Genomic DNA, 14,224 nt, shown 5'->3' with positions numbered 1-14,224 from the left:
TAACTGCTAGGCTATCCGCAGAGCATCTACACTCCCCGCCCACTCTTGCACAAGGAAATTTATAGTTCGGCTACGCTCTTTTTTAACAGGTGTAAGCCCTCTTGCACAGGAGGGCAGTGTGGATGCTTGGCAGGGATTTCTTGTGCAAGACACAGTCCACGCTGCCATGGGCACTCTTGCGCAAAAGCACAGCTCGCACATGGCCATGTGGATGTTTTCTTGTGCAAGACTTCTTGCACAAGAACCCTGGTGCAAGATGTTCTTGCAGAATAAGCCGCCTGTGTAGACATAGCCCTAGAGAGTAGCACTGTGTGAAGGAACTGTCCATTAATCTCAAAGAAGCATTAACACAGTTACAATAATTAAATTATCAATTTAGTTAGTCCTGCTGCTGCTGAAAACATTATAAGATATTGTCCATTTCGTCTCTTAAAAATTCCTTGCAGTGTACTGGGAAGACCTCTCATTTTGATGCCACAAATAGATAATGTTTAGGGAACAAAAAGTGTTGGTATTCTCCCAATCTGACCTACAAAGCCAAAAGGACAGGAATGGAACTCAGCCACATGTGAGGTCCATCAACAGGGACCCAATTCTGCAAATGCAGTGGGACAGCCGAATCTACTCCAAGCATCAGGCCTTTCTTTTTTTGAACAATGGGTGTCATTAGATAGCTTTATTCGTGACTGTAGCATTCTTGCTCCTCTCTCTGCTGGAGGCAATCTGCAAACCATCTTGAGTGTTTCAAGCTCTTTCTCAGAGTCAGAAAGGCTGTTTTAGAAATAGTTCTTAATATCCAGTCTCAGCTTTGTTCATTTTATCACATTCCCATTGTGCTTATGCAACTGCTCAACCTTGTTCAGAGATATTCCTGAACACTGTTAGAGGCAGGAGAGTAGGTAGCTTATGCATGATCATGTACTGAACATCTGCATGAGTGACATCTTATTTTGGGGTTGCAAAGATGACGGAGCTTGGAACAGTTCCACTATTATTTTTATTTTTATTTCAGTGTTATGTACCACTGCAGGTGAATTTTGTGGGTATCTTGCGCAGAAAAACCTTAGAGAAAATCCCCAAAGATGGAAGAAAATTCTAAAGTCATATGCTCTCCAACTAAAAATGACAAGACTATGAATGACTAGTGATAGAAATGTAGCCGTGTTAGTCTGGTGTAGCTAAAACGAAATGCAGGACTATGTAGCACTTTAAAGACTAACAAGATGGTTTATTAGATGATGAGCTTTCGTGGGCCAGACCCACTTCCTCAGATCAAATAGTGGAAGAAAATAGTCATAGCCATATATACCAAAGGATACAATTAAAAAAAAGTGAACACATATGAAAAGGACAAATCACATTTCAGAACAGAAGGAGGATGCGGGGGGGGGGGGGGGGGGGAGGAAGGGGATTTTCTCTCCACGGGGGCATGAGCAAAGACTCCAGCTATCTTACCCATTACAAAGATAGCTTCCCTAATTATCACCTCTAACACTATTAACTCACAGACATCTACCCTTCCCCACCTCTAATATCATTAACTCACAGGCATTCACCTTCCTTCCCCCCTTCCCCCCCCCCCCCCCCCGCATCCCCCTTCTGTTCTGAAATGTGATTTGTCCTTTTCATATGTGTTCACTTTTTTTTAATTGTATCCTTTGGTACATATGGCTGTGACTATTTTCTTCCACTATTTGATCTGAGGAAGTGGGTCTGGCCCACGAAAGCTCATTATCTAATAAACCATCTACAGTGCTACATAGTCCTGTATTTTGTTTTATGAATGACTAGGTATTCAAATCTAAGGCTGTTAGAATGGTGCACCCTTGCTATCTCCATTTTCCTGATTGCTCATGGAGAAGTGGTTTTTCAGGTACCTCTATTTAAAAGCTAGTGAAAACATATATGTAAAAGAGATTCCTAATGTTATTAGGCAATGGGTTCCACAAAGAAGCGTGTGTGATGGCTCAAAGCAAAGTATTTCAGCTGTGAAGATGCATGGAGACTGCTATCATGACTTCGGTTGGTGACTAGTAATCCCTAATTCTAAAAGGTAATTTGTTTTCTGTCGAATTGTTTAATATGAGAAACTTAGCTAACTTGAAACTTATAGCCAGTGAAATAGGTCACGTAATTCAATCTCCAAGAGCCAAAACAGGTTGAGGCTGTCCAATGTCTCTGCAAGATGCACATTTTGAGCATTCTCACAGTTTCTTTTACATGTATTTATCTTCAGATACTGCTGTAAAATAAAGAGTACTAATATCCCATTTTAGTGATGGGGAAGTGAGAGACGGAGAGGCTAAGTGGCTTGCCCAAAGTAATACAGAAAGTATGTGGTAGAGCAGTGTTTCCCAATTTTATTTGGCCACGGAACTCTTTTAAACTCGAAAGAATTTTGCAGAACCCCTAATAGTCTTATATATGGAGCTGAAAAAGCACACCACAAATAAGTAAGAATAATAATAACTATCGACGACACTAGTTTATTCGTATTCAGTCACCCACATGATCCACGCTCCCTGAGAGTGACAGGGATTTACGGTTCTATTTAACAAGCGGATTACACCACTGACTGACTGCGCACACAGTGCTGAGTAGTGACATCATCATCCCCACTCTCTAGCTAAGCTGGCATCACACAGGGACACTTATTGTAGAAAACAAAAATGAAAATTGTTTTCAATAAAATTCATAAATGGTTAAATATTAATTTTTTTAAAAAAGATCATAAAATGTTTTTGTAATGGAATTTTCTCGTGGAACCCTGATTTTCACTTCATGCTGCTCTTCACCCCTGAAAGTGCGGCTTGCAAAGCCACCCCATGCGCCCTACAAACGGCCCCTGGCTCCCTGTGCTCACCAGGTGCAGGAGAGCCGTCTGGCGTGGCAAAATGGCTTTGGCAAGATGGCATCGGCCGGAGGAGCCTGCTGTGGCTAAAAAGCCTAATCCGTAGCTTTTAAAGGGGCAGCGTACCTTTTTTTTCCTGCTCAACAATTCTGGTGTGGCTCTTCACATTTTTTTTGCCGCTGTTTTGGCTCTCTTCATTTAATGGGTTGGCCACCCCGATGTAGATGGTATCATGAGCTTTCGTGGGTACAGCCCACTTCATCAGATGACAAATCTTAGGTTAGCTCTCAAATCGTTGAATGATCCTTTTTAATGCGAAGAGTTTAGGAAACCTTTTGTTTGTGTGAGACGTTTCAGCTTCAATACTTACGTTTAGGTAGCTCATGCACTTGTACATTGCTGCTTGGTTATTCCCAGGTCTCGCTGTTATGAGGAGAAGCTTTGGATTTTACCTCATCTCGGGGATCCCTGGCCTCTTCCAATTGCAGATCTTAAAAGTCAGTCTCCAGCATGGTTGGACAAAACCATTAAGAATAATTCAAAAGCACGAGGGGGGTTATTCTTCCTATTTATTATTTGTATTATGGAACAGTAATAACCAAGATCAGAACCTATTGTGGCTAGGTATTGTGCAAGCATATAAGAAACAGTTGCTGACCCCCAAATGTTTACAATGTAAAGAGACATGCCAAGGATGTGAGAGAGGAAAAATAATTATCCCCCAGTTCCACAATTGAGAGATTGCATGGCTATTCCAATATCACACATCTGTGTCAGCACCAAGAATTAATCCAGTTCTGAGTTCTAGAGCAGTTCTAACCCCAGCACCTTGTTTCCTATCTTGATTACCTAAGGAAATCCTCTGCACTGTGAAATCTCTCATAAAGCACCAGAAGCAGCGGTAGGTTGGACTTACCTTTCAGTCTGACTCCATCTGAATTATATTGCTGGAATCTGAGAGAAGTTTGATTCAGTGCAGAGAAACAGAACTCTTTGTGACTTTGATGGATCTCAAGATCCTCATGGATTTTGGGGTATTTGTAAATTCTGGGACCAACCTCCTGTGAGGACACAAATCTTATTCCTGGTGGTAGAATGTAGTGATAACTATTAGAAATAGGACTGTGGGTCTTTATGTGACTTCCCAGTTCCTACTTTAGGAATGAGCATTCTGGGCTTATCCCTAGAATTATATGCATTAAGATATACACATATATAACTTATGGCATTTTTTTAGACAGCCCCTTTATACAAAATTGTATTGTATTTTCAAATTGTAAAATATGGGAAGCATAAGATAGTTTTGCATAATCAAGAATTAGATTATCCTTACTGTAAGTTGAATTTGTTAGCTGTCTTTTTTTAAAAAATAATCTAACTCTTATTATTTAATAATTTTTAGCATTTGGCAAGATATTTAGAACTTATCAGGCTTTTAAGGTGAACGATGGTCATTAAATTAGCACACTTTGACAATGATAGGCAGTAGGATTTGTATTTCGTTCATGGCTGCAAAGTGACTAGTGAAGGAGTTCAAGGGGACTACAGGTCATGTGACCCTGCCCCCAGCTTGGTAAATGGCCGAGACAACCCTCTTCACCCCAGGCTCTGTCTCTTCCCTGTTCTTCCCTCTCCTGATCTCTTTTCTACTCCACCTCTTCCCCTCCCCCAAGCATTGTGGCCCATGGGAATAACAGTGACAGCACCAGAAGTAGGGATCTGCCCCCTTCCCCATCTCCTGCACTCACATGCAGTGGCAGGACAAAGGGAGCAACAGTCCCCACTTTGCTTCCCTGGCCACGTCACTCCACTTCCTGTGGGGGAATGAGTTGGGACCTTTGCTCCACTTGCCATTAGTGCTGGTAAGTGCAGGAGGGCTGAACTTGTGCTGCGGGAATCACCCCCACGCTCTGCTGGCTGCTGGTGGACCCCTTGCCCCTCCCACCCATAGTGTTGGAAGCATGTGTCCCCACATGTTGCCTATGGCTACATCTTATACCCTGATACATATAAATGTCAATCTGTCATTACAGGCATGCAGCTGTCTTCAGAAACAAACTTAATAGCAATGTAATTTAAAACAAGAAAGGATAGAGTGAACAAGTACCATATATAAGTGAAAAAGTTGCATTGGAAAAGACAAGATGAATGCTTCTGGAGGAAGTTGTGGGAGCCCTAACTCTGCTGAATCTACTGGTGACTTCTTCAAGGATCTGTGGTCCAAACTGAGAGAATGTCATGATAAAGAAGTACAAGGTAAATTGTTACAGCTGGTGTATGTTAATGGAGTTTGTTTTATTTATGAACAGGATTATATAAAGTGATTGCCTGTGGTAGCAGGGGACTTGGACTTGATGCCTCAGAAGACTCTTCCTGTGCTATGTTTCTGTGTACGTAAAATGGTAACTTTTTGTACAAAGAAACTTTGTTTATCAGAAGATTAGGAAGGTATTTTTAGCATAAGTAAAAAAGTTTAATCTCTAAGGCTCTAATCCTGAAGATGAGCCTGTACAAAACTTCTCTAAAATACCTTGTGTTATGCAGAAGAACAGATTGGATGATCACAATGGTATATTTTGGCTTTAAAATCTGAATCATTTTCAGGGTTGGAACCTAGGTAGTCAAACTGCATGAATGACCTATGAAGTAAAATTAATCATCCTAAACCGACAGTTACAGTTGCTTTAGATGTACTTCATGCTATTCCGTTGTTAATGTTTCATAGTTGAAAGTCATTGTTTTTAAAGAAAAATAAGTTACCATGCCCAATGCTTTTTTTCCTCCTTGTTTTTGATTTTCCTCAACACTCGTAGCTTTGATTTGAGAAAATGTCAAGTGCTAATGTTTCTTGTTTTAAATATATCTGCATGCTTGAATATTGGGGAGAATTAAAAAACATCAAAACTGAGCGGAATTATCACAGCATATAAAATTTCCTTAAACGATAATAACAATTCCCATGTATGTGGGTTTTTTTCTAAAAATACTTGGTCCAAACCCTGGTGTCTCAAACCTTCCATCACATGAATAATCTTTAATGCACATGATTAGTTCTTCTGAATTGATTTAGAACAGCATTTGACTTGAACTTCCAAAATGCATTGTTGTACAGTAAAGACTATGCAAATCATTTTGGAAGAGAAGCAGATGACATATTGGGAATTAATGTAGGCCACTGTCATATATTTAGATCCTTATAGGCTGATGATTCCACCTATGTAGTATCTCACTGATTTAAAAATGGGTACAGGGATCTGTCTGAGGATACCTGGTTTCAGGATCACTCCTTAGCTTTCCAATATCTACTGGCCCAATTTTGACAACATAATACCCACTGAAATTAGTGGAACATTGGATCCCACTCAGCAACTTGCAAGATTGAGCCTTGTGAGGATGTTTGGTCAAAGACATCTGTTATTTGTTGTTCTCTAAAAGGAAATTAATTTGACATTCGTTAAAAGAGAATGATTTAACAACCAATTGTGTTCTGGTTATTTTTTTACAACATTGTTCATTTCTTAAAATATTATTTTTACTCCTTTTGGTTTGAGTCAATCTTCAGCTGGGTTTCAATAGTGGATATGATATTGTCAGCAGATTATATGTTGGAGCATCACAGTGGGATCAGAAATGCTATGTATTGCCAGAACATAAATTTGAAAACAAAAATCCTAATACTTCTGGGTAATGTTGAATACCCCTTTCTGTAGTTATGTAGGACATTCAGTGCATGTTCTCTTGTGTAAAATGTGTATTGGGCAGGGCCAGGTAATTTTGCCAGTAGGTGAACTTTTTCATGCCTAGTCTTTTGGTAGTCTGTCCCACAGTGTTGGGTAAAATTAGATCTTCCATGATAACATCAAAGACATGCCTGAAGGATAGTTAGTTTTTTCGAAAGGTGGGGATCTTCTGTAGAACCCAGTACAAGAGAATATTTAAGACACATCAAACACAGACTTGCCTGGACTTTGCTTGTTTTTGAAGTCTATAAATAAGAATTAAAATTGACTCATGAGTTTCAAATCTAGATGTCAGCAAAAATATTAAAGATGGTAATATTTAGGTGAAATGGAATGTTTGCTCCAGCAGTACATTGTGTGCTGTACTAACATGACTGTTATTTCTGTTACTAATTTTATTTTGTAGCAATTTGCAAGTATACATGAGTTACAACCTGACATTTTATATAAGTTGTGATTTTTAAAAAAAGAGCTTTAAATTAGTTAAGTTGGATTGTTTTTTATTAGTGCATTGGTGGGGAAAAAGTGTTTGTACTCTCCATTGTGTGGTTGATCGCACTAAATGAAAAACAGCTATGTTTGAACAAATGTAAATTTACAATTCTCTACTTTGTCTGTAGATGATAAGTGGAGGCTTTTTCTTTTTTTAACAGGCCAATTTATTCACCTTTGAAAAACTTATTCTCTTTCTGCTACAAACTTCCTGCGTGACCATGCACAAGTCACTTAAGACCTAATTATCAAAGAGATTGTGAACCTGTAGTTCTCATTAATTTCATTTAAGTCAGTGGTGCTCAGTACTTCTGAAAATCGGTCAGTAAATCTCTGTGCTTTGTTTCCCATTTCTGAGATGCTTAGGGAAATACTTTCCTACTTCACACAGGATTATTATCTAATACTAATATTTGTGAAGAGCCCTCATCCTTATATGAATAGTCTCGAGGTAGACGTAGGATTTCTGTTTCATCAACATTGTAGTTGAGCGTAAATTTAAACTAAATCTGAAGCTGTGTACTAGAGGAGACAAATATACCTGTAATGCATTGAACAAACAGAAAAGGAGGTTTTTGTATAACAATCCAATAAATAGTCCAATTTTCTCCACTATATCCATGAAGAACAGGAGACTGGGATAAAGAAGATCTGAGTCTTAGGGCAGATAGGACCATGAAAAAGAAAACATTTTTGCATTGGAGGATCTCTGTAGGAGATGTGAAGTATGAAGACTATGGAAAAAAGTACAATTATATTGAAATTGTCTCCTGTCTTTATGCTCATAACTGCATTATATCCTTACCTTTAGCATTTATCTTTTATCCTCTCCTTCATTCAGAGTAAATATTTTGTTTGTTAGGTGCCTCAAAAGTTATTTTGATGTTTTTAGATGTATTTTCAAACCCTTGTGCAAAATTTAGGAACTTCAGTAGAACAATGAAAGCTTAATAGAAATATAAATTTTAAATGTACATAAAAAATAAAATGTACACTGAATATCTTCCATATGTCATTTTAAGATGACATAAGACACATGGAAGTCTTCAAAAAGATCTTCTGCTGTTACCTGCTTTCTCATGTGGAAGGGGAACTGTAATAAGAGAAAGAAGGAGAGAAGGCATTTACTACTTTAGGTAGAAGCCCCAGAACACACTCATCCTGTAAGAGAAAGAAGTGCATTTTACATGTCAAGAAATGCAGTTCAAATAAATGTTTGTGTGAATGTAAAATAGCATACATCTGAACGAACTGCTATAGCTTTTTTTCTACTATTTCCATTTAATTTTTTTCTCAGTGGTGATAAATACCAACCCATAGGTTAAGTTTTCAGTATTAAATACACAGATAAAATGCTGAAGTTCCTGCAGCTATGATAACTTTATATATTTAAATATTAATTAAGATATAAATGTCAGAATCCTTAATGAAAAATATTACATATATGCATATTGTAGCCTAGTTACAAGTCTCATTAATATACAGTAAACTTCCGATAATCTGGCACCTTTAGGACCCAGGGGGTGCCGGATTATCAGATATGCCGGACTATCAGAAGGGGGGGCTATGAGGGGTTTGGAGTGGGGTGGGAGGGGATGCCACCCCAGACCTCTCATAGCCCCCCCATACAATAGTCCCGCTCTGCCCCAGGCGTCCCTGATTCAGCCGCTGCAGGTCAGTTTCAGCAGCAGCTGAATCGGGGATGCCTGCAATAGAGCAGCTGGGGTGCTGCCGGGTTGGTTCCGCAGCGCCAAGAGGCAGCACTACGGCACCAACCCAGCAGCACTCCAGCTGCTCTTGAGGACACCTGGGACAGAGCAGCTGGGGTACTGCCCGGTTGGTCCTGTAGCGCTGCCCCTTGGGGCTGCGGGACCAACCTGGCAGCACCCCAGCTGCTCTTGGGGACGCCTGGGGCAGAGCAGCTGGAGTGCTGCTGGATTGGTCCCGCAGCGCCAAAGGATGGCGCTGCAGGACCAACCCGGCAGGACCCCAGCTGCTCTGCCCCAGGGGTCCCTGATTCAGCCGCTGCTGAAACAGATCAGCAGCTGATTCCAGGAAGCCTGGGGCAGAGCTGCTCTGCCCGGGGCTTCCTGGAATCAGCCGCTGATCTGTTTCAGCAGCGTCTGACTTGGGGACCCCTGGGGCAGAGCAGCTGGGGTCCTGCCGGGTTGGTCCCGCAGCGCCGAGGGGCAGCGCTACGGAACCAACCATGCAGCACCCCAGCTGCTCTGCCCCAGGAGTCTGGATTCAGCCTGCTGGTGAAACTGACGCTGCTGGTCAGTTTCAGCAGTGGCTGAATCCTGTGGCCTGGGGCAAAGCAGCTGGGGTGCTGCCGGGGTTGGTCCCATAGTGCAGCCCCTCGGCGCTGCGGGACCAACCCGGCAGCACTCCAGCTGCTCTGCCCCAGGCATCCCCAAGAGCAGCTGGGGTGCTGCCGGGTTGGTCCCACAGCCCTGAGGGGCAGCGCTACGAGACCAACCCGGCAGCACCCCAGCTGCTCTGCTCCCGGCTTCCCCGATCCACTTCTGGTCAGTTTCAGCAGCAGCTGAATGGGGGAAGCCTGTCCGGCTGCCCCAGAACTTCCGGGTTCCTGATGGTGCCGGACCATCAGGAGTCCCGTAGCATTGGATGCCGGACTAATGGAGTTTTACTGTAATTCACTTTTAAATGTTGGGAGGTAGATATTTATATATTTAGATTTTAAAAATAATTTAAACCTATGAAGAGCTTAATAAATATTTAAGTCATCTATATATTGCACCTTTTAAGAATGAAAGCCTAACATCCCAGCAATAAATCCCCTGCACCAAATATCTACCGGCTTTACAAAGGAGAAACTTTGTAGTTGTGATTAAATGGCTCTAAATTGATCTATTCTCCAAAGTGGAAAATGAGGCATTTTTTCCACGTTAGACAAATATTTGGTTTGCTGTATGTTGAATACTGGAAACATAAAACTTTTTTGGAAACACAAGCATATTAGTGTGGTCAAAGATTCCTGGTTCTCTAGAAGACAAAAAGAAGGAGATTATGGGTAACATTAGTAATTCTACTCTCTCAGATAAATGTAACAAACTGGATTCCTGCCTCCTTATTGTAGTTATTTGACTTCAAAAAAACCTTTAAGTAACCAGTTCATTTCTTCCTGTATTCAGGTGAGAGCAGAGATAGTGTTTCTTGTAGCATAGTACTTGGCCTTTTGAGCACTGCCTCCTCAGTCGGTGGCTCAGGTTGCCAATGTTACAATCTTAAATACATTGGTGAACAGACTACCTGTTCATACAGGAGACACATTGTTGTGCAGCCTCATTCCTTCCGATGGGTGTGGAGTAGGATTAAAGCACACTTTATAGGGGTTCTAATTGCGATGCCTAATTGACTTTATGAATAGCAACCATATAAAAAAATAAATAAATAAGCCCTTTTTCTGTGCTGCGTGACAGAATGTAAGTCTCACAGGTGTTGAGTGCTTATGAGATAAGAAGTCTTTACCTGTGTCCCAAGAACTTTCTTTTTGAAGTAGTCTCCCTATATTTTCTATCTCATTGTTACCTCATTATCTTGTCTATAGTATATATTCACTGAATCTTTGTCTTGACTTTTACTTTCCAAGCAAAAGCCTGAAAACTAGAAGATTTGCCAGAATAAAAACTACCATGTATGTGAGCAAGTAAACTTTCTTATTCAATTATTCCTTGGGGGGAAACGTTCAGCGGTTACACATTTACATGCCAGGGGAAAGGGGGAGAGAGCAGGGCACTGGCTCCTGCCTCTTCGCCCGCCCGCCTGCCTCTGATACAGAGGCAGTAGGGAGATGTGCATGTAACTGTGAGGGTTAACTGATGAGCCCAGGCATTTCAGTTAACCATATACAGGCGACCCCTGACTTATTACCATCCGACTTACGATCCCCTCCCGCCCGCATTGACAACCATTTTTTTCATGATAGATAGCTCCTAAAACCCCCCAATTTACGTCTGCAGCTCGCATTTATGATGGCATACGATGCAGATGCCACACATCATCCCAAAACAGGAAACTTACAAGTCAGTCAGACTCGCCAGTCTGCAGCTGCTACTTGAACTGTGCGTGTCTCCACCACATTGGTCTTCACTGTTTAGTTATTTTTGTGCGTTATTTGAACTATTGAGTTTAGTTTTCTCAATTTCTATAATCAATTTTGGTATTTTTAGGGTATGAAATGGGTTTCCAGGAATGGAACCGCCATTTATAACATTGTGCCTATGGGAAATAAGGGTTTGACTTATGACAGCTTGACTTATGACAGTTCTCCAAGAACCAGTTAGGTCGTAAGTACGGGGGTTGCCTGTAGTCGGATACACATTAACAACCCCACTGGTCAGTCATCCTTTTTGGGCATGGGGGGAGGAGTAGTAGGAGTAGTATGTTTAAAGAAGGCACAGGGTGGGTAGGAAATGTCCTTATTCATTGGCTTAACATGTTTTATTTTACCATTCTTAATTTTATTTGCCATGTACTTAGCATCTAATTATCTCCAACAGTTACACTTGGAGGGTCCCCCACATGCGTGAATCTTTTCTCTCCAACACAGCATGGATATCTCAGATTCTCTGCAGAACAGGAATGACTGAATATGAAAAGAGTGAGGGCACATGGGTCAAGGAAAGTGCAGAGCAAAGTGAATCATTTCTTAAAACATTTTAAAGATTGATTTCTGGGAAACTTTTAATCCTGAGTAGTCCCTGGCTCCATTTGAGCTGGAAAAATAGTAGAAGTCCAAGAAGAATGCCCTCCTTAAGTTATGATCCCTTAACATTGCTTCTTTATGTGTATCTATGAAACTGTCCTTAATTACATGACCAGATATTGTAATATATGAAGCTTAATGTCAGAAATCTTGTCTGCAACTTTATATACTCATGTAGTTCTGTGTACTTCTCCATGTCTGCAAAATAAAATAAAATGGTTTATATGAATAGTACACAGTACCCCCCTACTTTTACAGCATAGTAGAGGTGAAATATATTTTTTTACAAAGGCAAAATTTTTATATTAAATGAAGAGAAGAAATGTTAAATTTATTAAGGATCCTGAGATAGCCAATAATGGGATCTTCATGGCTGTTGTTGTACTCAACCAAGAACTAGTTCATAAATCAAGATTCAAGGTCCAAGTAGGCCATACCTTCTTAGTCCACGAGCTACTATTTTCTTCCATGCTAGAATCATAGAACTGGACGGAACAACAAGAGGTCATCAAGTCCAGTCCCCTGCACTCATGGCAGGAACAAGCACCATCTAGATTTCTTGACCATCTCCGAGATGTGTTTGTCTAACCTCTTCTTAAAAATATCCAATAATGGAGATTCCCTATCCTCCATAGACAGTTTATTCCAGTGGTTAGCCATCCTGACAGGAAGATTTTCCTCGTCCAACCTAAACCTCCTTTGCTGCAATTTAAGCCTATTGCTTCTTGTCCTATCATCAAAGGTTAAGAAGAATACGTTTTCTCCTTCCCTCTTGTACCGATCTATTAAGTACTTGAAAGCTCTTATCACGTCTCCTCTGTTTTCTCTTTTCCAGACTAAACAGACCCAGTTCTTTCAATCTTGCCTCATAGATCATGTTTTCTAGACCTTTAATTATTTTTATTGCTCTTTTCTGAAGCAACCCTCTCCAATTTCTCCACATTTTTCCCAAAATATGGAACCCAGAACAGGACACAATACTCCAATTAAGGACTAAAGCATATGAAGTAGAGCCTCAGAATTATTTCCTGTGTCTTGCTTACAACACCCCCATTAATAAATCCCCAAATGATTTTTTAAGTGTCACACTGTTGACTCTGGTCCACTGTGATCCCTAAATCCCTTTCTGCAATATTCCTTAGGTCAGAGGTTCTCAAACTTTGTGATACGGCAACCCCCTAAAATGCTATATGAATTTGTGTGACCTCCCACCCTCACCAAAGTTGTTAAGCAAAAAAAAAAAAAAGAGGGGGTGGGAGCCAAAGTTGCACCACTTTGTCCAGTTTGGGACTGCGCACTAACCGCCAATGCGCCCACCCCTCCCCCTGAGGCAGGTCCCCCTAGGGCCCCCCCATCCCAGTGCACTCTCCTTGAGGCAGGCCCCCCCTAGAGTCCCCCCATCCCAGTGCACTCCCTCCTCCCCCTTTTGCACGCATCCTAAGTGTTAGGAGCCTCTGCTCCAGTCACATTTCTTCTGTCACCCCTGCAGAGCCAGGCACAGAAGAACACTCTTACTTTTAAAGTGGCGGTTCCTGCCACCTGGCCCGGCTGCCTCAGCTTGCAGCTTGTAGGGAAGGCATCATGTGGCCAGCTGCCGGTCTCTGCTGCTCACGTTGGCCAGAGCATCGCGCGCTCCGCTTCCACGCAGCCCGGCACTCCCCTAGCGTGGCGCCCGGCAACTACTCCCTCCTGCCCCCTCTTCACTAGACTCTGGGGCACTCCTCCACCCCTGCCCGACATGGCAGGGGAAAATTGTCCCCGCTGGGCTTCCATCCAGTATTTCATGTTTCTTTTAACCGGACGGAGCCCCCGAGGAGACGCAAATTTTTTCAAGAAAAATAACGGATCCAGCTGCGACCCCCATGTAAGTTGGTCGCGACCCACAGTTTGAGAAATGCTGCCTTAGGTAGTTATTTTCCATTTTGTAGGTGTGTGCAATGATTGTTCCTTCTTAATTGGAATACTGTCTATTTGTCCTTATTGAATTTCATCCTATTTACCTCAGACCTTTTCTACAGTTTATATAGGTAATTTTGAACTATAATCCTATTTTCCAAAGCATTTGCAACATCTCCTAGCTTTATATCATCACAAACATTAGAAGTGTCCTCTTTATCCCATTATCTAAATAATTGATTAAGATACTGAACAGAACTGGTCCCTGAACTGATCTCTGTCAGACCCCACTCCTTATGCCCTTCCAGCCTGACTGTCATCCATTGAAAACTACTCTCTGAGAATGGTTATCCAACCATTCATGCACCCACCTTAACGTAGTTCCATCTAGGTTGTATTTTCCTATTTTGTTAATGAGAAGGCCATGCAAGGTTGTTATAAAATGTCTTACTAAAGTCCAAATATACCACCTTGACTGCTTCCCCTTATCCACAAGGCTTGTTTTCCTGTCAAATC

The 14,224-nt window shown here is 41.5% G+C and overlaps 1 protein-coding gene across 7 annotated transcripts in view; it reads left to right on the top strand.

Moving 5' to 3' along the window:
- The window catches only part of RBBP8 (RB binding protein 8, endonuclease), a 114,612-nt gene that overhangs the window by 13,886 nt on the left and 86,502 nt on the right, over window positions 1-14,224 (top strand). For 4 of the 7 annotated variants that reach the window (XM_075920886.1, XM_075920889.1, XM_075920888.1 and 1 more), the window contains exons 2-3: window positions 1,934-2,053; window positions 4,885-5,107. In XM_075920886.1, the coding sequence (XP_075777001.1) occupies window positions 4,996-5,107 (112 nt within the window). In that variant the 5' untranslated portion in view covers window positions 1,934-2,053; window positions 4,885-4,995. Of the gene's footprint in view, window positions 1-1,933; window positions 2,054-4,884; window positions 5,108-10,696; window positions 10,742-14,224 lie in introns of those variants that run through there. The other 3 variants (XM_075920885.1, XM_075920887.1, XM_075920890.1) reach the window with 2 other exon arrangements.

The sequence above is a fragment of the Pelodiscus sinensis genome, chromosome 2 (assembly GCF_049634645.1).
Source record: "Pelodiscus sinensis isolate JC-2024 chromosome 2, ASM4963464v1, whole genome shotgun sequence".
In the NCBI taxonomy this organism is placed as follows: domain Eukaryota; kingdom Metazoa; phylum Chordata; order Testudines; family Trionychidae; genus Pelodiscus; species Pelodiscus sinensis.
This window is presented reverse-complemented; position numbering and strand designations above follow the sequence as displayed.